Source organism: Urocampus carinirostris, chromosome 1 (genome assembly GCF_059441175.1).
Source record: "Urocampus carinirostris isolate Australia breed hairy pipefish chromosome 1, RoL_Ucar_1.0, whole genome shotgun sequence".
NCBI lineage: Eukaryota > Metazoa > Chordata > Actinopteri > Syngnathiformes > Syngnathidae > Urocampus > Urocampus carinirostris.
In genome coordinates, this window is record NC_142349.1 from 20,556,691 (window position 1) to 20,581,152 (window position 24,462).

The 24,462-nt window shown below is 39.7% G+C and overlaps 1 protein-coding gene and 1 long non-coding RNA gene across 3 annotated transcripts; both read right to left on the bottom strand.

Annotated features, from left to right (window-relative positions):
- Positions 1–10,135: 10,135 nt before the first annotated feature.
- Positions 10,136–14,999, bottom strand: LOC148373866 (uncharacterized). Of its 2 annotated transcripts, none has more exons than XR_015852835.1 (3): positions 14,940–14,999; positions 13,224–13,283; positions 10,136–10,403 (listed from the first exon to the last, which is right to left on the bottom strand). It is a non-coding gene; the product is annotated as an uncharacterized LOC148373866 (long non-coding RNA). The 2 variants fall into 2 exon arrangements; XR_015852833.1 differs by having other exon boundaries at positions 10,136–10,432; positions 14,940–14,983.
- Positions 15,000–18,288: 3,289 nt separating this feature from the next.
- Positions 18,289–19,004, bottom strand: LOC148373867 (uncharacterized). Its single transcript, XM_088354011.1, has 4 exons — positions 18,879–19,004; positions 18,664–18,772; positions 18,514–18,588; positions 18,289–18,437 (listed from the first exon to the last, which is right to left on the bottom strand). Exons 1-4 carry the CDS (start codon positions 18,952–18,954, stop codon positions 18,362–18,364), a joined length of 336 nt encoding a protein of 111 aa, XP_088210137.1. The 5' UTR covers positions 18,955–19,004; the 3' UTR covers positions 18,289–18,361.
- Between the last annotated feature and the right edge of the window lie 5,458 nt (positions 19,005–24,462).

Below are 24,462 nucleotides of genomic sequence, written 5' to 3' on the forward strand. Positions count from 1 at the left end.
TAGCATTTGAGTTTAAATGTTGTAAACTTTTCAGCACCAGACATTTCATGGTGGAACATCATCCTTTATTGAACTGGGCAATAAACTTGATAAATTTCACGTTTTAAAAATTGAACACTTTAAAAATCAATCATGAAATGGCAGGGATAAATTTAAGACGTTAAGTATCATTACTCAAAGCCTGTACTAATTATGAAACAAGCATTGATAATGACCAAATTAGGCACAAGATATGAGTAGCTTTTTTTTGAGTAACAACTGCTCAGTCAAGTTGTTGTCCTATTTGGAAATGTTGTTTTTGTTCATTTTTCAGGCTCCAGGCTGATTTTGGAGGCCTGCCTTAGTGAGATACCAAGAGGGATGTCAATTACTATTTTGCGCCTTACCCAGAAAAAAACAAAATGTTGGTCCAGCTCAGGGCAGCACGGCGGCGCAGTGGTTAGCGCATGTGCGGCACAGTTTATGTCTTGGGAACCTCCTGCGTGGGTTCAAAATCCAGCTCCAGACTTCCTGTGCGGAGTTTGTATGTTCTCCCCGTGCTTGTGTAGGTTTCCTCCGGGCACTCCGGTTTCCTCCCACATTCCAAAAACATGCATTTCAGGTGAATTGGCCGGTCTAAATTGTCCCTAGGTGTGAATCAGCGGGTGAGTTGTCTGTCCCTGTGTGCCCTGCGATTGGCTGGCAACCAATTCAGGGTGTCCCCTGCCCACTGCCTGATGATTGCAGGGATGGGCTCCAGCACCCCCGCGACCCTACTGAAGATAAGCGGTGTAGCTAATTATATGAGATGAGATGGTCCAGCTCATTGTCATTTGTTCTCAAACACCGCTCTAAACCTCAACAAATGTCACATCACCCATAGCGACTCAGGCAAAAATCTTTGTTTTATATTTCATCCCAATCAGTCGTTTCAGTTACATGTGAAAAATATAACTAGAATAGCGTTCTTCCACTGATGCTGTCTCAATCAGATGCAGAGATTATAATTCATGCGTTTATTACTTCTCGGCTTAATTACTGTAATGTATTGCTTTCTGGTCTTCCGATGTCTAGCATCAAAAGTTTGCAGCTGGTTCAAAATGCGGCAGCGAGATTCTTGACTAAGACAAAAAAGTTTGAGCATATTACTCCTTTATTGCCTAACTCGCATCTCCCAGTCTGCCTAAGATGTGACTATGAGGTTCTCTTACTAACATACAAATGTTTGCATGGACTTGCCCCGTATTATCTCTCTGATTTGATTTCCCCCAATGTTCCTGCACGGAGCCTCCGCTCGGAAAATGCTGGTCTGCTCGTGAGCTAAGAAGAAGTCTGCAGGCTCGAGCATGTTCTCCATCCAGGCCCCAGTGCTGTGGAAGGCTCTGCCTTCGGAGATAAGATCTACAACCCCAGTGGAAGTTTTAAATCTAGACTTAAGACCCACTTGTAGTCAATAGCTAATCATTGATGCCCACCTCATACTTTTCTTTTCCTGTCTTTTTCTGACTGCCTGGCTGGTGGTGATACAAGGGAGAAGGACGATTTGAGATGAGTCAGCAAACCAACGTTGGACCTGAAGCACGTCAACGCCTGCATCAACTAACCGCTAGGGATGGGAAGCTGCGTCGTTGCTGACATGGAATCTTTTTAGACATTTTCACTGGCTTGAGGCGTCGTTGCTGTCATGCACTTTCTGGACAAATTTCAACATATTACCTATATTTTTCTTTCATTGATGTTCACTATGTTTTGTGTACTGTTACCCAATGCTAAATCTATTGCACCCTCGTCATTCTGAAAGGGGGATTACCAATTGTGAGGCCCCTTCTCAATGTCTCTTATTTTCCTCATCCTTGCCCGCATGTTGGTTTAAGATCAAGGGATGGTGTAATTGTAACCTGTGCAGACCTTTGAGACATTTTGTGATTAAGGGCTATACAAAGAAATGTGACTTGACTGGACAGTGGACAAATACATTTGGAACAGGTGTGTGGTAATTGATCACAACTGTGCCCAGTTCCAAACCTGGGTGGCACCCACTGGTGGAAGGAGGTGTACCAGACCTTAACACATAAATGTTTTATTGAGCTTCCATATAAAGGATTCCATAAAGCCGTACAGCAAAAATGGCGTCTGTTAGTAACACCATGACTGTAAACTTTAGTTAGGACTCTGTCCTATATATTTTGGCCTGCACCAATCGATTGTTACTTCAGCTTTTTATTTACCATGATTAGTACACAATAGGGAATATTGGCATGACCTGAATTTTATCTTCGAGCCAGACGTACCCAACCCCTGCTGTAGTGTATTAAACTGCCCCAAGGTGGCCAAGGCGAGCACTCTGTAAGACAATCCGTAGAGAGTAGCACACTGATTTTAAAAGTGAAGACTCAATTGTTTCATGAAGGTTTTTTCAAAATTATATTATGAGCTATTTCCAATAAAGATTTTTTTTTTCTTTTTTGGGGAAAGAGTAGAACAGGTTAAATGTATCTCGAGGTGTGCATTTTAATTTGAATTTGCATACTCTGTTCTAGATTTTGTTTTTTGTCTTTGCGGCTGCTTCGATGAAATGCGTATCCCGTGCGAGGCATTCTAATGAGCCCAGGAAGAGCATCTGGCGCTTTCAGACGCCGAACTAAAAGGCGAAAAAAGGAACTCCCGTATTGGATGTGTCATTCCACCCGTAGTACAATTTTCACGTTTCTTTTACCACCAGCGACACGACTGACTGCGCAATGACAAAGACTGAATTAGCCCAAGTGGGGAACTCGATTTTGCCCGGGAACCTTTGCCCAATGGGGTTGGGCAGCAAAAGGCGAAGGCCTGTGGCGTAAATGGCGTGTGTGGGCGGAGGTGTTGTTTCTAGTCATTCGTGTCAACCAAGTTTTGATTGATGACTTTTGGGATGCATTTTCCTCTGTCCTCTGAGATTCAAAGCTCTCTAGAGGAAAGTTGAGGAGGAAGGGAGGCGGGGCTACAGCGATGCCTTGGCACACCGTCATACAAAGGTCTACACGCATTCATCTTTTGTTCAATTTGGGTCCACAGATAGCTTGTGCCCACACATCTGTACTGTGGTTCTAATGCAGATGTTGTCCGTTTGCGAATTGCACGTTAGTATGGATGCACGCTCACTGCATAGCGTTGTTTCCAGTCCAATACCATGAGAAGGCTGACTGGAGGAAATAAAAGTGTTTCTGAATGTAAACGAGTGAGCGTGTGAGGGGGAAAATAAAAGCCCAAGGGACGCTAAGTGTGTGGGCGGCGAAGAAGACGAACAGAGGGTGGCTGGGAATAGAGTCCAGGGGACAGCGTGTTGCCAGTGAGGAGCTGATTGGACGGGTGTGTGCCGGTGCAGTGTGAATTTTGATGGTGATAGAAGGGGATGAAAAAGGATCTTCCTAAAGCCTCGCTAAGATATTCTTGAAGCGATTTTATTTTTCTCCCTGACTACTTTGAGGGCCTCCAGGATTGAATGAGACACATTTGTTTACAGCTTCATTGGTCGGTAAACATAATGAACAGCTCAACTATTCTTCAAAATGTGTGCCTATGTGCCATACCAGACCCATAACAGACAGAATATGATTATATAAACTGATCCCTTAACCGCCTGGGTCGGTAAGGCACCACTAAGGACACAACTCTGGACAGCTTTCTCCAATGCTGATGGTTCTGTTTGGATCTTGACAAAGTTGGCACCAGTATATTCCTTGGTGCTGTTAGCTCTGTTCTTTTTCGAACTTCATCTCCCAATGCCTTTTTGGACTGTGCCCAGAGAATAATCTTTGCCGGTCCTGATGATCTCGTGACGTGACCATAGCATTGCAGATTTCGTCTGCACACAGTTGACAACAGTTTTGCGTAAAGTCCGATGTGCCCACTGATGGTGTTGCACACTGTTTTGTTAGTCACATGAACTATTTAGCGGATCCTTAGAAGTTTCATTCAGCATCACATATCCTTGGCCAAGATTTTATTTTCCAGCTTTGGTGCAGGAGTCCCTGTCTCGCATGCGTAGAAGAGGATGGTATTAACCAGCGCTTAAATTAGTCTGATCTTATTTTCACTGCTATGTTCTTGTCCCTCCAGGATGGTTTAAGTCTGGCAAGTGTGGCTATGGTTTGAGCTACATTTCTGGTTCTGACCTATCTTTTGATATGACAGCTCCTTTTGATGAAAGGGTGATGGTGATTTTTGTGGTGATAACTTAGGGGTTGTTGGTCATTACTTTTGTTTTTTTCTGTGCTGATTTCCATCCCATACTGGGTTGATAGTTGATAGTAATTTTCAAATATATATTTATTTTGAATATCTTCATGTTCGGATCTCTTTAAAAGACATTATTTTGGCCTGACTTGACCATTTAGCTTGTACTTTGTAAAATAATAATCAACATTCTTTTTTGACTTTCTGAGACAGAGTGCAAACAGTACATACCAATACATACAGGGCAAACCAGTAACTAATTTTAGTTCATCTGATTAATTAACAAAATAAATGAAAGATGAATCGATGATTAAAATAATATACTTTAGAAGCCCTACTTCCATTTACTTTCGATATTCACATTTTAATCTCATTTTATTTTCATATGCAGCTCTTGAAATAATTTGTCCAATTTACAGTGCCCATTATTCTGTAAAGATTAAAATAGGATTTCCATAGATGTAAATTGTGTTTATAAATGAAAATCTGTCATGTTTTATACACCCCATAGAATTGCATTAAAGGCATAAAAATGCATAACTACGGTAATGAGTATCAGTATATACATATACATATTTAATAAATCAATTATATACTTAAGATATACTCATTTATTTAGATGAGCCACCATACCTGATATTTTACAGTGTGTAAACATGCTCAGATAAAATTACAGTGATACGTTCTTGCATCCTCCTCCATCTGTTCAGCTAGCAGTTCTGTCTTCAGAGGAATACTGAGGAGCAAGAAAGCTCACAGTCAAGATAAAACGACAAGCGAACTAAAAACACTCTCAGTCGCTTGTGGAAATCTGGACATCTTGGGAACAACAGTAGGGGAACAGCTGGCCTATTGAGGGTGAAAACACAAGAAGATAAGGAGGATGCTCCTTCCTTTTTCAGATACAACAGCTTCCACTCTGACGGAAACTTTTCAACATAAATGTGTGAAGTTTGTCCAGTTACAAAGTAAGGATAGTGAAATCAAAGGTGTCCCACAATATATGGGACAGAGTTTGGGCTTCCAATGATAGCAGTGCGAAGGGAAAAAATGAGGTGCATCACTCCATAAGTTGCAAAAATGTGATTTTTTTGAAAAAAAAAAAAAAAAAAAAAAAAAAAAAAAATATATATATATATATATATATATATATATATATATATATATATATATATATATATATATATATATATATATATATATATATATATATATATATATATATATATATATATATATATATATATATATATATATATACACATTTTTAAAGGTAAAGGATCTTGAGTCAATAACTTATATACATTCAAATGAAGCATTTCACTTTTTTCGTCTCTAAAAGGGCTTTGTCTATCATTCCACTACTTGATGTCGCTCTACTGTAATGTGTACCCGAATGGTAATGCTAAAAGCACAAGAATCACACATTATCTTTACATTTTTTGCCCAAACTTTTCTCGGTAGTTTTGTTTTTGCTACAGGTGCCTAACACACGAAAGGTCCACAGTATGAGACCGGGTGGAAACATTTGTTGGCCCGGAGAGTGATGGGCGCCACCACGCTGTACTTACCCAAGACACACAACAGAAAAAGGTGCCCTTACTTCCCTAGTGGCTAAGGGATCCAACCAACCAAACTTCGCAGCAAGATGAAAAACTTATGAGTGCTCCCCATATTCATTAAAAAAAAAAAATAAAATAAAAATAAAAAAAAAAATATATATATATATATATATATATATATATAATATATACCCAAGACACACAACAGAAAAAGGTGCCCTTACTTCCCTAGTGGCTATATATATATTATTTTCAATGCTCACAAAAGTTATTTACATCTTATATATATATACATGCTGCACCGCTTATCCTCAGTAGGGTCGGGGGTATATATCTATATCTATATCTATATCTATATCTATATCTATATCTATATCTATATATATATATATATATATATATATATATATATATCTATATCTATATATATATATATATATATATATATATATATATATATATATATATATATATATATATATATATATATATATATATATATATATATATATATACATGATTGATATTAAAAAAGATGATTAGACATCTGTAAATCCTAATTTAATTAATTTTATGTACAGCAAATCAGCTTTGTTTAAAAATGTTTTCCATTTACTTAATCTAATTAAGATTTAATACATTTTTGAGCAAAATATTCCTTAAAAGTATTTTATTAAATTATAGTTCAAGACAGTTTATGTCTATTTTTTCATTAGATATAAGATAGATTATTGTTTTTCTAACCTTAAAAAAACAACAAAATAGCATCAATTGTGTAAAAAGTAAGGCAATGAAAAAATCCCAGACAACGGAGCTTTCGTCTTCTTCTTTTAGATAATCTTATTTTTTCCTAAATCTACAAATATTTAAGTGGTTGGAAAAAAATCATTACCAGGGCTCTTTGAACTCAGATGGACATAGTTAACGCATACCCAATGAAGAAAACATTTAACCGTCAACTTTTTTAAGGACACCTCATACGACACACTTCACTTCTAATAACTGTTTTGGTCGATTCCGTTAAGATGTAAATAACTTTTGTGAGCATTGAAAATAAACAAAATGTGAGGGTTGATGAGGAAGAGGTAAGTAACTGAAGAGGCCAACTGCGTTAGCATTCAACACACAACGGCAAAACCATTTCGACTCAAACTGAGATAAGTGAAAATTGATTTTTATATCTGCACTTTCATTCAGATTCTCATCAAAACCATCCGAGTTGCATCCGCAGCTGAACCACCCTGAGCCGATGAGTGAGATTTGCGGTCGGCTCTGTCTTTGTGGTGGAACGACGGTACAAGTGTGTGTGTGTGTGAAGGTTTCCATTGTTCCTCTACTCCTTATCTGCCGTCTTGGCGGAGAGCCTGCAGCACGTTCTCCCTTCAGCGATGTGACCCGGCCCTTCAGATAACACACAACCCTAAAAATACTTTTCTTCACAGTTCCTCTCACCTCTCTGGGCCTGAGGTGGTCCTCAGTGGTCCATCAGACAAAAATACCTGAGGGCACCTTCTGATGTCTCACAAAACAGAGCCCCTGTTCAACCAATATATTTTTCGTTCTCTTTTCAAGTATCTGGCCTGGCAAGTAAGATGTCCAAGTCAGACTGTTACATGGCAAGTTTTCAGATCGTTTCTCTATAATAATTCCTCATCACCCCCGCAGCGCTTACAATCACCCACACTGTGGACACGCAGATGGGATGTAGGAGGAGATGGAGAGGACACAAGCTTCCGGGATCACTTACAATTGCGCGTCAAGTCATTTACCACTTTGTAAAAGAGAGTAAGGTCCTGCGGACATTGTTTTGTTTGTCGTACAGGTTCGGCTGCTGCAAGATATCTGATAGAAGTGTTTGAAGTTGATGCCAAAAGCTTTTTAACACCATGTATCGTCTGCTGTTGGGGCAATTAATATAGTGTACTTTAAATAAAGATTCTTGGTTTATTTCTATTTTTTCAAATCCACTTTTCACAAGGCTTGTTTTGTGTGTGTGATTGAGCATGTGCACCCCCGTCTTTGTTTTGCCCTAAACCCACGCAGGTGACCAGAGGGGGCTTCAAGTGGGTGGACAACTCAATGGTGAGGCTTTCTTTTCAGTCTCACCCTCACCCCTCCCTATTCACAAGAAAAAACATGTTTTTTTTCCCAGCAATCGAGAAAGAGAAAAAGACTTTCCAAGAAAGCTTTCTTAAAATGTTTCCCTAAATTAAGGTCTTCTAATAATGTGAAGCTTTTGCAGAAGTGGCATAATGATGACTGGAACAACTACTTTTTGGGTAGGCAGAAGCTGTGAATAGCTGTTTTTGTACAAGCTATTAATTTACTGTAAGTTTTTTTGTCAAAACTGATTCAAGATCAGTTACTGTTGTCAGTTGTTTTCGCAACAGGATGCTTTTCTCATCGATACCTTATCATGCATACCTAAATAATTGTTTGTTAGGTTAGAATTGAAGTATTGTTTAACAATTAACTTCAAATTTACGTAATTACCAAATTGTCAAACATAGTCAAAATTCTTTCTGCTTTCCAAAATTTCAATCATTTCTTTTTTCTTGGTGAACAAGTAACTGAAAATTAATCCAAAAGTTTTTGTGTGTAAGTTTTTTGGGCTTCACCAAAAGTTTGAAATAAGTCCAAGATGTACCCCTTTTTGTGGATACTCATTCCATAATATTTAATACGATGAAAACTTTTGTATACCTTCTTATGGTGGTATCAGAGCAAGTCCTTGACAAGAGTACGGCACACCTTTTTAAAGTGAAGTTAATGGTGACCAGAACCACCCATGAAAAAGAAAATATCTATAGCATAGACTACTAAATTCTTAAAACTTACAGCCATAGGTTAACCAATTACTTAAACAAATAATATTGTGGATGGCCTTATAGTTCTTTCCACACTTGATAGTGGTGGTCAAACCATTGCTAAAGTTTCACATTGACCCACTTACACATTCATTCATATACTAATACTATAGCATAAGGGGTTTCAATTTTTAGAATGATGCGAGTACGAGTACACAACTTGAGTATTCACTTGGGTTGGCCGGCCCCGTGCTGCATCGCTGGGCTAGGGGTGTCTGGTCATCCTTGTGGCAGGTGCGGCTGCCGGGGGAGGGATTGGTGTGCTTGGGTGCTGCGGGGGCGTCTGCTAAATGGACGGGGGACTGGGAAGGGATGCTGACCTGTTAGGCCTTACACCCTTTATGATTATGATGTGGGTTTTTTTGCATGTTCAGTACATCACATACCACAATTCCGTAGAATAATCCCCTCTAAGATCAATCAGGTGATACTGGTATCTGTGGAAACAATCTCCCTTGCTAATTTTCTTCTCATTTCTACTTTAGTTTTCTTCATAAGGTAGGCACTGACCTCGGTGACACTACATGTGGTGAAGGAAAATAAGCTAGCAAATTAGAGATAGATTGTCACGACCGGTACAAGCAGGGGACCCAAACGCGTAACGTTTCACAAAATGCTTTATCAAGAGATAGGGGAAAGGCGAAAGAAAAAAGACAGTAATCTGGTGCTCGCTGGGCAGGAGGAGCGGGAGGCCCTCGCAAATGAAGCGTTGGAGATCGGAACAAGTCGGGCAGCCAGGATGGGAGACAGCGTGGTCAGAGATCGGAACAAGTCGGATGGCCGGGACGAGTGGGAAGTCACGGATCCGGATCGATACAGGAAACAGAATCGGGATACTTGTAGCCGCACAGGAGAACGAAGCTTGGATTGAGGATCGATACAGGAAACAGAATCAGGATACGGGTACCCAGACAGGAGAAAGGCGTTTCGATCAGGGATCGATACAGGAAACAGAATCAGGATACGGGTAGCCAGGACAGGATAACAGAGCTTGGATCGGGGATCGATACAGGAAACAGAATCAGGATACGGGTAGCCGGGACAGGAGAACCGAGCTTGGATCAGGGATCGACACAGGAAACGGAATAAGGATACTGGTAGCCGGTACAAGAGAACGGCGCTTGGATCTGGGATTGATACAGGGAACAGAATCAGGATACGGGTAGCTGGGACAGGAGAACGGAGCTTGGATGGGGGATCGATACCGGTAACAGGTCGGGATCAAAACGGAAGCCAGAGTCAAAAGTGCTTGCCTTGCATGCAGACGGACTGACAAGGAGTAAATGAGAAGGACGTGTTTAAATAGGAGGGGAACCAATCAGGAAAGGAACAGCTAAACGAGTGAGCGCAGTTGAGAGCAATGGGCAAATCATGACAATGGACAACATGCTTGTCATTTATATGGTTGAAAATACTATTTCAGAATGTTTTAGTGATCAGGAAGGTGTGTTTAATTGCTATCTTGAGTTAACTCGATTTTGGGAGTTTGAGAAGGGGCCATTTTGTTTTTTGTTGTTGTTTCATATCGGGAAAATTCTCTTGTTACATGAACTTTGAGTTACAAGCACGATCCTGGAATGAGATAAGCTCATATGAAGACGTACCACTGTAAATGTGTGGCAATTTATCCCATGGACCCACCACAGTATAACGACAGACCCTGGATGTCTCGGCCTCCAACAGCGCTCTCAGGTGGCCGGAGAAGTCGAGCAGCATTGACGTCATGTCCACTGTGGCTGTACACGGAGGAAGGTGTTACAAGTTGAGGTGACGTGTGGCTCTGCAGAAGGGCAGAGGAGAGCATTACGCCTGTGGAGAAGAACATGAGTCACCAGCATTAATACAGTCATCTTGTCCGAAATTCACTATTTTCTTGTAGGGACAAGCGTTTCACAAGTTATCGAAGAAGAAGAATTTGTGGTAAGAGTCTATATTCCATTTTGGTGAAAAGATAAAATGTACAAAATGCCAATACTTACTGTAAACAAGATTTTAAAAAGTTAATACAATTCACACAACTAAGTAAAAAACCATTAAAAAAGCAGATCATGAAATTCAAGTGACTGCACAATGGGATTGATGTTTAGAAGAGTTGCACAATTCAACCTAAATTTCAGAGTAAGCGATTTAGAGAGCGGCTGGCTAGCTGCACGCTAGCATTGAGTACCTTTGACTTCAACCAGGTCTCTGTGATGATTAAAATACAAGAGTCCCACGAGTTGTAGTTTCAGGTCATTTGTTTTAATGGGTAGTGGATCCTCTGCAGAGATCCTCTTAAGAGAGTTGTTAGCCCAGCTCTAGCACTAGGCCAGACCTGCAGCCTCGCAATTGCTTCCTCTTCTGACGCCTCCTCAGTTGATTCCCGGACGTGATAACAATCCACGGAGAAGGCGCTGTGGATCACTATTTCTTTGCGTTCTTTTGACTTTCCTCATAGTCTGATTTAACTAATAAAATTATTTTCAATTTAACAAAGCGCTAAAAACTAGTCATCAGTTTGTTTTGCATTAGAGACGCTATTTGACTGCTAGCATAGAGTAGTATATCGCAGTCACACATACACACACACACACACACACACACACACACTCCCTCCCGATACGCATACATACAACCTGCCCCTCGTGACAGCTGTGTGCTCTATGTCTGAACAAACTGTAATGACTGATTGATTGATATTTTTTACCCACTAGTCATCATATGCAAAGTTACAAAAGTTGAAAATCAACAGCTTTGATTAACAATTGACAGAGCAATAAAGAATTCATTTCAAAATCTGCAAAGCAGTGAACCAGCGAGTCGTGAGGGGTCTCCATATACAAAAGTCATATTCCCAACATTTAATTTGCAGCATAGTTGTTGCGAGTCATAGCGTAATGTGATGGTTTACAATCTAAGGTGAAGTCACAGCACGTCATAGGTGTCCACAAGTCCTTATGATAAAAAACAAGATAATTGTAATTAAATAGTTTCGAAAGATGTACTAGGGCAGCACAGCGGGGCAGTGGTTAGCGTGTGTGTAGCATAGTTCTGAGGTCATGAGATCGAACCTTCCTGTGTGGAGTTTGCATGTTCTCCCCGTGTTTGCGTGGGGTTACCTCTGGGCACTCCGTTTTCCTCCCACATTCCAAAAACAGGCATGTCAGGTTAATTGGTCGGTTTAAATTGTCCCTAGGTCTGAATGAGCGAGTGAGTTGTCCGCCTCTGTGTGCCCTGCGACTGGCTGGTAACCAGTTCACGGTGTCCCCTACCCACTGCCCGACGATAGCTGGGATGGGCTCCAGCACCCCCACGACCCTACTCAGGACAAGCGGTGCAGATAATGGATGGATGGATTAAAGATGTACTGTAATTTGTGTACTGTCTCTTCTCTGTCCAGTCTCTTCTTTACTCTACAGTATTTCTAACAAAAAGTTCGGAGTGCTATGCGGACATGGAATGCGGAAATTGTTAGCAGTCTCCAGCGCGCTGCTAACGGTAAACCACGATCTTTTGGTGCTCCGCAAAAAGTTAATTGACAATATTAAAACCACAGCTGACAAATCCCTCAACATGCACAGTAATGTGATTGATGTTGTCAAGCTGTTTGGATTTACTTTCGTTTTGTTTCTGTCGCCATTTTCGTTAGTTTTGCCTTATGTTGTACGTTGTACTAAAATGCTAATTCCCCTTATAGTGTTGAAAGCCAGCGGAGGTGCTAACCACATGTTGTGGATATGTTGTGTCACTCATTGCAGGTAAATTGTACCCGTTTTTACACTTGTTATTGTAATTATTTCTATTTTCTCATATATATAAAAAGGATGATGTTGGTTAAAATTCATATTAAAAAAAATATGTTGAATTCATTGTAAACGTTAAAACACTTTACGATCACTTGTTAAAAGTATCTTGTTTAAAATGTATTGTGATGGTTGATATTCTAAAATGTCTTTTATGTAAACTGAAAAGAAAACGATTTGATATGTTTAGGGCAGTCTCGGAGCGGGTGCCCTACCCCCAAGGCCACCGAGCATGAGAGTGGTCATGTCTCCCCTGGGGAAGGTATGGAAAGACATAGGCAATATCGCGTGTAACAAATGAGATTGGCACGTTTATGCACGCGTCTGCTTTAACTATTCCATAAATGACAGTAGAGGAAGTGGACGATTAGGTTTAAGTCCAACGAAGGGAGGGGGAAAAGTTGTCCAATGTAGCACACATGAAATTGTTATCATCGGGACCATTAATCTACTGCTTAGGCATGCATACAGATGATTGCCCTGGAAAACAATATAACTGGACGTAAAGCAATTATCCATGCAGGATGACGGAGAGATATTTTAAACAGCCTGCATTACAGCTGTGTAACTGCACAGTAGGGCAGTGTTTTTAGACCTTTTTTTGAGCCAGGGCATGTTTTTCACATTGGAAAAATTTTGCGTCACACCACTAACCAAAAATGTTATAAAATGACACTGAACAGTATGTTTAATTACAATATAATTTATAATACATCCAATCTTTACAGCACAGACACTTGACAATGACATAATATTTGCAGAATATGATTCATAAATGTTTTATAACATTTTAAAAGTGACATTGGATAATTACTCACGGCACACCTGACGATCTCTCACGGCACACTAGTGTGTCGCGGCACACCGGTTGAAAATCACTGCAGGAGAAGGATAAAGGTTTGAATTGTACAAATTTAGCCATTCTAAAAATTACACTTAATCTCCCTGAAAAGACAAACTTTTGAGTAAAATGCAACTTCATGGAGGTTTTAGATCAGGGGATGGTGTAGTCTGCAGTCTGTAGTAGTCTGTGCAGCCCTTTGAGACTCCTTGTGATAAAGGGCTATACAAATAAACATGATTTTGACTTGACAATAGTTGGTTTTCATTTCCAAATTAACTGTAACTTTATCTCTTCAATGAGGAGATGTCCTAAATTTTGCAGAAGGAGGTTATTCCCCATCAGTCCAAACAGGGCATTTTATGTTTGAAGAAAATGAGTGCATGGGGACAACAAATCTATGCGAGTATATTGTATACCTGGGGTCGGGAACCTATGGCTCGCGAACCATATATGGCTCTTTTCATAAGTACACATGGCTCGGAGAAGAAAATGTAAGTACATGCAAGTCTAGTCAAGTCAGTCCAGTATATATAGGGCGCATTCTCAACTACAGTTTACAGAGTGTCACACCAACATAACCCCTTTTGGCAATAGGTTGCTAAGAAACCCTTTAAACTATGTATGTTTATAGTTGAGATACTTTTAGATGATGACTCACAGAGCAGACACAAATTTTCAAAAACGTAACCAAACCAAACAGAGCAATTTGATTTGGATGAGCGGTCGAGGTAGGTAAATATCTGCACACCAAGCAAGGCACTCCTTTCTCTCTCTCTCGCTTTGTGGACTCTGCGCCAAAGGTAAATACGACATTATCCTAGTTGTCAGTATTTTGTGACATTTTTACACAAAAACTTTGTTTGCACCTTGTTTTGAAATCATTATTTACGAGAAAATTGTGGTCAAAATAAGGCTTGACACTCTTAAGTGACTGAGGGAGGGAGACAAGTTTTAATTGGTATTTTTGTATTTATATGGGACATAGGCTCTGGTGTAAGTATTCTTTTTAATACTTGATCAAATCATCAAATGACACACAGTGAAATAAAATGTGCTGAGGAATTAGCTTTTGTCTGGAGAGTGGGTTTGGTGGTTTTGTTGAATTTTCCAATATTTTTGCTTTTATGGCTATGCGGCTTAAAAAAGTTCCCAACTCCTACTGTAAACAGTAATTTGTAATTAGACTTTTTGGTTTAAGTAATCCGGAGAGTAAATGAAGTAACCAGTAACTGTAACTAATTACTGTTTCTCAACAAAGGTAATATTAATCAAAATGTGACCAGTGGTGGCCCATGCAACATAAGCAATTACCTAGATTTGAAAACCCTTATTGTTGACCTAAAAATTTGCATTAATGCCCGAATAATAAACATTTTGTTGCATACCTCCCAATGGTTAGTTTTACTGTTGTAATTCGTAAAAAATAAGTTATTTTAAATGTTACTAATTTTACAACCCAACGTAAACTAAATTCCTATGCAGGCCATACTGAAAGCACAAAGTTAACCCATGCTGGCACGATGAATAAATCAGAATGGTAAATATTAGCATAAAATAAGACCAACAAATCACTCGGCAGAACAGTAAACACGCTGCCACAGGAATAGGATTTTGCCTTTTTGTAGCTTAGAAAAACTTAAAGTTTTTGTTTGCGGTAAATTTTATCAGCAGAATAGAAAAATATTTAGACCTGCCAAAATATTCCCAAAGATCGTCAGCGTACATGAAGAGAAATAAAAAACGGTTTCAGTTTGGCGTTAAACAGTGTCATGTGCGCCACTCAGCGGTCAAAGACGACATTGCATGCTCAAAAGTAAGGCTCTAAAGAGGTGTTAATAATAGTTACAATTATTATTAATAATAACAAGTTATAGTTCGTATTATTAGTGTAATTTATTTTTAATTGATTCATTGATATTATATTTTTTATTATTCATATCATTATTTTTATCATAAATAAATGAAATGAAATGAAATGAAATGAAATGAAATGAAATGAAACGATCTGCATTTATATAGCGCTTTTCAAGTCAATGACTTCCCAAAGCGCTTTACAATGTGCTCCACATTTCCTAATAGCGGCCTTGCAGCCATGTAAGGCGCTAACCTGCTTATTGGGGGTATTGGGGGCTCAGTGTCTTACCCAAGGACACTTCGACATGTAACACGGACGAGTCGGGATTTGAACTGGGATCCCTTGATCCTAAGACGAGCAAATACAAGACTATATTCTTACAATATGCTATCTGAACAAAAAATATTTAATTACAGTTAAAATAGTTCATCAGCTAAGTGATTAATTTTGGTGAGAAAAGTCAATATCATTTAATTTTACACACTAAATATTGACGATAGACCAAACCATCCAGCACGTGGTGTTAAAACCTGCCAAACTTAAAAAAATAAAATACATATTATTATTCTCCTTGCGTTGAATTACTGTCTGTCACTCTACTATTAAATATGTACCTTTAAATTGAGTGGAAGTAAATTGCAACCTCAAATTCATCATCAAAACTCAATGTAATGTATAAATCCCATTTGGTGAACTTAATGTAGAAACCAAAAACAGAAGAAAAAAAACCCTGGAAAAACAAAGGGACCTCTCTGCAAGTAATAAAGAGCTGAACACATACACATTCATTTCACAACAATATGTACAGCTGGTCTTGGCAACATTTTTAACACGATTAAATCATTTGACCGGGTGGAAACCTACGTTGGCCTGGAGACGGATGGGCGCCACCAGCCTGAACTTGCCCAAGACACACCACAGAAAATGGTTCCCCTACGACCCTAATGGTTAAGCGTTCCGTCCATCAGTCCGACAAACCGACCGAACAATCAATTTTGAAAATGACTTTAAAGCTTTCTTAAGAATGTAAAATAGTTACATTTTTTGAACAATCTGAACGTTTGTGCTTTGAAAGAATCCATTAAACCGTGAGGGAAAAGAGATGCAACATGATCTAGGGGCTGTCTTTAAATGTTCATTAAGTTGCCCTGCCTGCTATCACATGCAAATGCGTGATGCGTCTGTCAAAAAGACTGCCAGGTACCTAGTTTGCTATTTCTGTTGTATTATTACCACAGGGCTGGATAACTCTCCACTCATGCAAAGTCACGCACATTCACCGGTCACTGACTGCATTAACTAAAACTTGCCACAAGATGGCAAAGATGATCCACGTACAGTACTACTCATGTAGATTCAAGTTAAATGATTCATAGCAAAACTAGGGCAAGCAATTTGATGAACAAATGTAAAAAAAACGACAACTAAATTGGAGAATGAACCTTTTGAATACAAACTGTCCCATACGAGTAGTGAAATATCGTTGCTTAAAAGGACAGTATGTAATAATTGACCACAGAATGCTACTGTATTGTCTCGTGCAACCAAAAAGGAGTGCTCTAAAGAACATTGGAGAACATAAACTATGGAGACTCAAAGTGACCATACTGCACCATATATTCCACATTTTCTGCCCAACCTTTTGGTCTGTTTTAAATGTATGAATAAAGTAATTTTTACTACGCGTAGGCGCTTAATAATACTCAATGTCCCTTTAAAGTCTGGAAATTAAAAGCAAATATTTTGTTTACAGCTTTATAGCTTTACAACACTTGAGAGCTCTTCGCTGTTTGGTATATTCTTCCTCTACACCAGGGGTAGGGAATCTATGGCTTGCGAGCCATAGGCTATACGGCTCTTTTCATAAGTACATATGGCCCGGAGATAAAATTATACTCATGCAAATTTAAACCGTGGCGTTTCAAATTTGAAATGCCAACAGTGTTGCGCCAACAGTGCAAATAGTTTGGTCCTGTATCTAAAGAGCATACTCTCCACTGCAGTTTGTAGTCAAGGTGTTACACCAACAGACAGATGTACGTCCCTAGAGAATCGTATATATAGTATGGAAGCTCGTTAAACTATTTAGGTTCACTGTTGAGACACTTTATAGTGAATTCCCACAGAAGGAACTGTAAAATCCCAGAATCAACGGAGCAATTTGATGGGTTGAGTGGTAGGATGGGTGGAGGTATGCAAACAGGCTACTTCTCCTTGCCCTGCACTGTCTGCACCGAAGGTAAATATGTCTTACAAAATAATTCTGCTTGCACCTTCTATTAGAACCAGTATTTAATAAGTACAAGAAGGTTAAAACACAGCAGCTGGGTGGTTACGCAGCCCTAAAATTTGAAGGTCTAGGTTTAGATTCCAGCTACCGCAGGCTTCCCATGCAGAGTTTGCATGTTCTCCCCGTGCCTGCATGCACTCCGGTTTTGTGCCGTGTTCTATTGACTATGTTAACTGCCATTCAGATAAAAAATATGTACATTGAATAAAACACTTATTTTTTAGCCAACGCTACGGGCAGCAAAAAAAAAAAAAAAAAAGAATTAGAATTTTCTTTATTGTCTTAGAAAAAAATGTACTGGCTTACAGCAAGATTAGTCATGGCATTCCAGGTGAATATACTGTAGTTTTGTGTGCTTGTTTAACAATGATCCTGGGAAAGAACATTTCTCTGAGACTGTAAGCCCAGGTTTTAAGGACCTGTAGCCGCCACTAGAAGGCGGCAGGTCAAAAACCTGGATGCCAAGGTAAGAGGAGTCCTTCATAATGTTGTTGGCTCTGGAGCAGTATCGCAAGCCGGCGATATCCTTTGGACTGGGCAGAGAGCAGCTAATCATTTTTGAGGTTTTTCGGTCTGCTGCCGTGCTTTTAGCATACAACACGGTGACACCGTATGCAATTATACTCTCTACTGTGACTTTGCAGGACAAAAAATGATAGTCAAGATGCAGAATGGCTCTCAAGCCGTAGTTTTGAGAACCCTGTGCTGTTATTCCTGAAAATTCAAACCACTTCTCTAGGATGTGTTGAGCCATTTTCCAAACGTGACAATGTGCTCGTCCGGTGACAATCGACGACAAATCATTTGGGTACTAAAACATATGTTTTATTTGGAGCAAAACACAGCACGGTTTTTGCTAAAAAAATGAATTTGAAGAGGTCAATAGAAATACAAGAAGGATTGTATAAATAAAACTGATGTTAATAAATAATAAATTAAAAACAACCATTTAAAAAAACACTCAAAATCAATACAAAGCAGTTGTGTTTGATTCTGTTTGATTGTAAGAACTAGTGACGTTGATGCTAGCCCGCCGTGCATCCCTGTGGAGAAAATAAAACGTGACCACAGATTGACAAAAACGGTCAGTGGTGAAGGAGAGGACAAGTGCCCACTTACTCCAGTTCGGTGATTTTCTTCATGATCCAGTCTTGCTTCCAGTGGCTGCACACTTCCCCATTGGTGGTCTGAAATCTGAGCAGCCAATCAAATCCATCACTCAAAATCTAATTCTGTTTAAAAAAAAAAAAAGAATAATTGCGTTCTTACACGATTGCGCGGATGCAAGGAAGGTTCTTTCTCTGGATCCGGTAGCCGGTGATGGGAGCGGAAATCTTCCCCAAGGTGCTCTTAGTGCAGCACGAAGTCATCTTGATACCTGTTGACACGTACACATCAGTTGACTTTGGGTGAAATCCAGCAGAATCAATTTTCTTTAGACATAATCAACTACTGCTAAATCGACTTCTGTATACCCCACTCACCAGGGCCGGCTGCAACCAGTACCAGACAGGCCACAAATAGAACTAAGCAAGCCAGTTGTGCAGTGTTCCCTCGCATTGTTGAGTTTGGAGATGGCTTGGACGTTCTTGGAGGAAGTTAAATTTTTGGTCTGGTGAGAGAAGGATGGTCTTTTTTGTGTCAGACCTCCAACTTTTATAGGTGCAAATGAGGAAGCATACGAACCGCAGGCATCGTCCTGTATTTGACAGATGATAGCTTGTGTATGTTGGGAGGAGACCCAGTTAGGTGACGCATGGTTTCCCCTTATTTCATCATTAGAATCACATTTCATTCTAACATGTCCAGACAGATTCCTTATCAAGGTCTACTATGTAAATGCATTTGAATTGGACCGTATGTGTAATTTACAACCTCCCTTTTTTAAAATGTTTCTTCTAACAGTGTAGTAAAATATACTGTAGAATACAGTGGATAACCTCCTTACACCACCAATTTACTCTCAGCAAGCCTATGCAATATAAAACAAATATAATTACTGTAGACGAGTTTATTATATACCAAATAAACAACCCAAACACTTCTTTCACCATATGGGTTTTTTTCCCCACTCAGAGTAATTTTAGTCTTGCTGGTTGTACGTAGTAGAGCAGGATTTCACACACTTCATCTGTTCTAAAAATAAATGCTTGATCGAGGATACCATTTGCTGTGTACTGCAACAATATTACGCACAAGTATTTATACTGGTGATCTGTATCAGGCGAAAGCCAGGTCATAATTTGAGGTATCGGTACACACAAACAGTTGCTGCCATGTTTGTGTCTGTAGGATCAGGAAAAGAACTGAGTGTGGGGGCTCAACAAAATTTAATTTATAATGCATACCATTGTGTTTTATATAAAAAACATTTTTTTGAACAAATGGATTCACATAATGAACATAAAATTTATATACATGCAAGAAAATTTACGAGGGATGGTTCAATTACCCTTTTTCTGACCTAATACCAGTACTGATATTGTGGCTGTGTGGCTCATCCTATTCCATCATTTACTGATCCCATTTTTCTTCCACTGAAAATGATGTAATACGCTTGTTACAAAACTCAAGTTAAGGTTTAACCAACTTAAAATGCCGTTTCCTTCACTGCAGCGTTCATAACTGCAGTGGAACTGAGAAAGCGTGTGGATGTGAGAGTACTCGGTTGGTTTCCGCACATGGAGAGGATAGATGATGAGCGAATGTTGAAGAGGATCAACAGAGCGGAAGTAAATGGATGGAGACCAAGAGGAAAGCTTTGATTGATGTGGATGGATGGTGTTATGAGTTGCACTGCAGGAAAGAGGTCTAAATATAGTGGAAGCTAGAGCTCTTGTTGGTGGTAGGAATGAGTAGAGAGGTGTTGTGAAAGGATAGTGGCATGTTTGGACTTGTTCTATGATGCGGTTTGGATGCGTTTTAAGGGATGGGCATGGAATCTGTATGATGCGGCAGGGGTAAACCAGTAAAAGCTGTCAGGCCCTACTGTTGAACAGAAGAAGAAGTATGCTGTGTCACCCTGACCTGAGTGACATGGCCGCTTTCTTGTGTCCCGTTTTATCCGGAGGGACGAAAGCATGACCAACTTGGGTGCCGAAATGCTTAACTTGTTTGGTTGTTTGGGTATTTGGGTTGGCCATGGTCAAATTTCTTTGTGTTTTTTGCTACCTTTTCCTTTTTTCTTTTCTTTGTTTTTGTCTTGCTGTCGGTCACCCCTCTCGAGGGATATGACCAGGGTAGATGGATAGATAGATATTTCTAAGAGTACTATAAAGTATACAGTTCAAGTTTAAATTTTGCTTGCATATTCAATTTGAGTAACCGACAAAAGAAAGTAAAATACCGGTTAATAAAATCATGACTTGTACTGACTGACTGACTCACTCACTACTTGTTGTGAAATACAAATTGCAACCTTCAAGTAAAGTTATGATCTTGATGATTTCAGCAAAAACATCCATGCACATGCTGATCACTTGTCAATGTGTCATGCTGTGTTTCTTTTGAATGAAATGCAAAGGGGAAGGAAGAGGATCCGGAGGTTTCTACCACAAACATCCACCAACCATTCATTCAATAGTCAGAAAAGTCTTGAGAATCTTTTGTAAATTTTTATGTCCCCAATGGAGTCACAAAGCATTCTGGGGTAATATTGTATTCAAGAAAAGCATTACTTAAAGAACCACAATCTTACTCTTTTTTTTAGGAAACCATTTTTACAGCCATTATTATCCATCCATCCATTATCTGCACTGCTTATCCTCAGTAGGGTTGCAGGGGGCTGGAGCCCATTCCAACAATCTTCGGGCAGCTGGCAGAGGACACGCTAAACTGGTAGCCAGCCAGTTTCAGACCATTCTTACACTTGCTGTAAAGATGCAATTACCTGCTTTCTAAGTCTAAGCTGTCATCTGTTGATCCTTTAGCCATAATCGAGATCTAAAACTGCTCCTGAAATTGTGGAAATAAGTGGACTTTGCTGCTGGATTTATATTACATAAGATAGAAATTAATTGGAATGTAAACTAACATCATTTTAAAAAATGTAGCATAATCGGCTACATGGGTTTTATTCTGGCACTTTTTTCTTCCAAATTTTTAACTTACACTAATTGTTACTTCATCATGTTTCCTAGAAAACATGACAAATCCTCTGTAAAACATTTCAAAGTCATTATATGAAAAAACTGTCATGGTATTTTAGCCAATGACTGTGTATAAGGCGCCACTAGTGAATACTACTCTGGCAGAACTTTCTGAATGAAACATTCTTTCCATGTGAAAAGAAGAAATGCTACCCGCAAAGGGGAAGTAAGCCTTCACTAAAATTAAGGATGCATTTCTGTGAATTGTGTCATGTGAGTCCTTCCTTGTAGATGAATAATTTAAAAAATAAGTCGCATAGCAGTCAAAAATCAAATATCTGATGCAGAGATTATATAAAAGAGCTGGTGGACTGTTCTCAAAATTTTTGGTTCAATTGGAGGAACCTGGACCAACACTAATTCAATCCCGCAAACCGAAACAAGAAGGGATGCCCACTTCTCAATTGTATTAAATAAAATTATTCATCCCAATGCAGCGTAGCCTGCGATGCACGAGTGACAAACTTCCTCTTTGTGGTTGAATTTGCGACCTACACTCTTATACTCTTAAGAAAACACATCAAATTGGCTCATCTCTCATAAAATCAACACAAAAAAATAATGCATTTTAATATTGTGACAATGCAGTGGCCAGCACATCCACGTAACATGTGAAAGGTCCCAGGTGGAAACATTTCTTGAACAGGAGAGTGATGTCCGCCACCAGAAAGCACATGCCCAAGACACACCCAAGGAAATGGTGCCCTTATGACACTAGTGGTTAAGGGACACAACATGCTTTTAGGTGGCACATATAATTTAACCAAACATAATACCTCTACAGCCCTGCGATTGGCTGGCAACTAGTTCAGGGTGTCCCCTGCCCACTGCCCAATGATTGCTGGGATGCGCTCCTATTTAAACTCAGTGCTCTCATTCACTCCTTGTCAGTCCGTTAACGAACCTCTGCACTTGCAACACTTGTGGTTTGACTCTGTCCGGTTTCCTGTTCGTGTATCCAGTATCCGGTATCGATCCCGCCTGTCTCGTCCTGTCCGGTATCTTGCTCCAGTGTCCGGTATTGACCCCATCTGTCTCTTCCTGTACGGTATCTCGCTCCCGTCTCCAGTATCCGATATCGATCCTGCCTGTCTCGTCCTGTCCGCTATCTTGCACCAGTCTCCGGTATCGACCCCGTCTGTCTCATCCTGTCCGGTATCTTTCCCCAGTATCCGTTATCGATCCTGTCTGTCCCGTCCGGTATCTACCCGTGTGTCCTGTATCGATCCCATCTGTTCTGTCCGGCCTCGATCTCGTCTGCCTCTGACTTCTCTGTCTCACTTCTCCCGTCCAGCGATCGTCGCATCCCTGGCATTTGTGTTCATGCGCATGACTACCCCATTCCCGTAAAATAAAGTTTGTGTGAAAACGTTACGCGTCTGGGTCCTCTGTCTGTGTGTGTTCTGACAAAAACAACTTCAAGTAATAATACTCTCTTTGTTGCTCGACTTGCTGCATTTCCATGAAAGCAAAAGCCCTTCACTTCAGTAGCTTTGTCTTCAAGATATTTAAATCCATACCTCATATACTTTGCTGAACAGTACCTGCATTTTGCCACGCTCAATATGTGTAAACAAACTTTAACAGTCCTTTTCTGTAATGTGAAATGGTGGGTGACAACTCAAACATGTGACCCGCTCTGCCAAAATGAGTTGGAACTAGCAGCATTCTTTTTTTAGATACAAGAGAATAGCTGAAGAAAAATCAGGAAAATCAGGATTATTATTATTATTATTATTTTTCCCCTTTCCCTATTTTATGACTTTTTTTGCAAAGCGAGGCAAAATAATTGTCGTGTGTGTGACAATGGAGGCTGCAGTCAGTTGTTTGCAAGAATTTTTTTCATTATTATTATTATTATTATTATTATTAGGCTTTGGCGCCACTCAACATTTTTTTTCTTTGCATACAATTTACTGGATGACACTAAAGAAAAACACCAGGTTTATGATAAGGCATACATCCCAATAGTACATAGCACACTTTGTGTATACTATTTGGGTGGCTCCTAAATGCAATAACAGATACTGTAAATCACAGCACAATCCCATTTCTTAAATTTACATGTTCTCACAACCTGTAGGAAATTTGAGCCCCCAAGTGTTTACTTTTCAACGCTTTCTCTTTGATTGAAATTGATAAAAGCATGAAAATGTACATAATTGGTACCTGCACGCCACGAGGGTTATGGGCTTTATAAATAAACATGCTTGTTTATCCAAGCTGTTTGATTGCCTGTGTTTTAGCTGTTTAAAGAATGATAACAAATAGCAACTAACTTGAGAACAATGTTCAAAGCAAGGAAAGCTGACAACATGGAATGGATAAAAACATACTTAGAAAGACTCCGATATTGGTATTCATCGTGAGTACCGAAACCTTGAAGGGCTTGTATTAACACTGATACCGATACCTTATGCCCATCCCTAGTTAATGTATCACCAACATGATCAGTTCATACGGCGGCACTGTGGGGTAGGCTGGTAGCATAGCAGCAGACAGGAAAAACATACAGGGAGTCATCAACACAGCCCACAAGGTCATCGGTTGCTCTCAGACCAGTCTGAAGGACATTGCCGGCTTGCGATACCGTAGCAGAGCCATCAACATTTCGAAAGACACTTCCTACCCCCACCCCCACCTCATTGACCTGTTACCCTCTGGTAGACGCTACAGGTTGCTTGAATGAGGACAAACAGGGTTAAAGACTGCTTATTTCCTAGGCCATCACCACCCTAAATTAACGCACAAAACTGTGGAAACATATCTTGATAGACAGACAGACAGTGAGACAGATATAGACTGATAGAGAGGGATAGAGAGAAAGAGAGAGAGAAATAGACAGATAGAGAGCAGTAGACAGATAGATAGAGAGCAATAGACAGATAGATAGATAGATAGATAGATAGATAGATGGTTA

Bases quoted from the DNA above. Each gene is read 5' to 3' on its own strand.
- LOC148373867 (XM_088354011.1), bottom strand. From the start codon at position 18,954: ATGCGAGGGAACACTGCACAACTGGCTTGCTTAGTTCTATTTGTGGCC. The intron at 18,773-18,878 runs GTGAGTGGGGTA...ACGTGTCAACAG, and splicing joins ACTGGTTGCAGCCGGCCCTG to GTATCAAGATGACTTCGTGC. The intron at 18,438-18,513 runs GTAAGTGGGCAC...TTTTCTCCACAG, and splicing joins AAGAAAATCACCGAACTGGA to GGATGCACGGCGGGCTAGCA.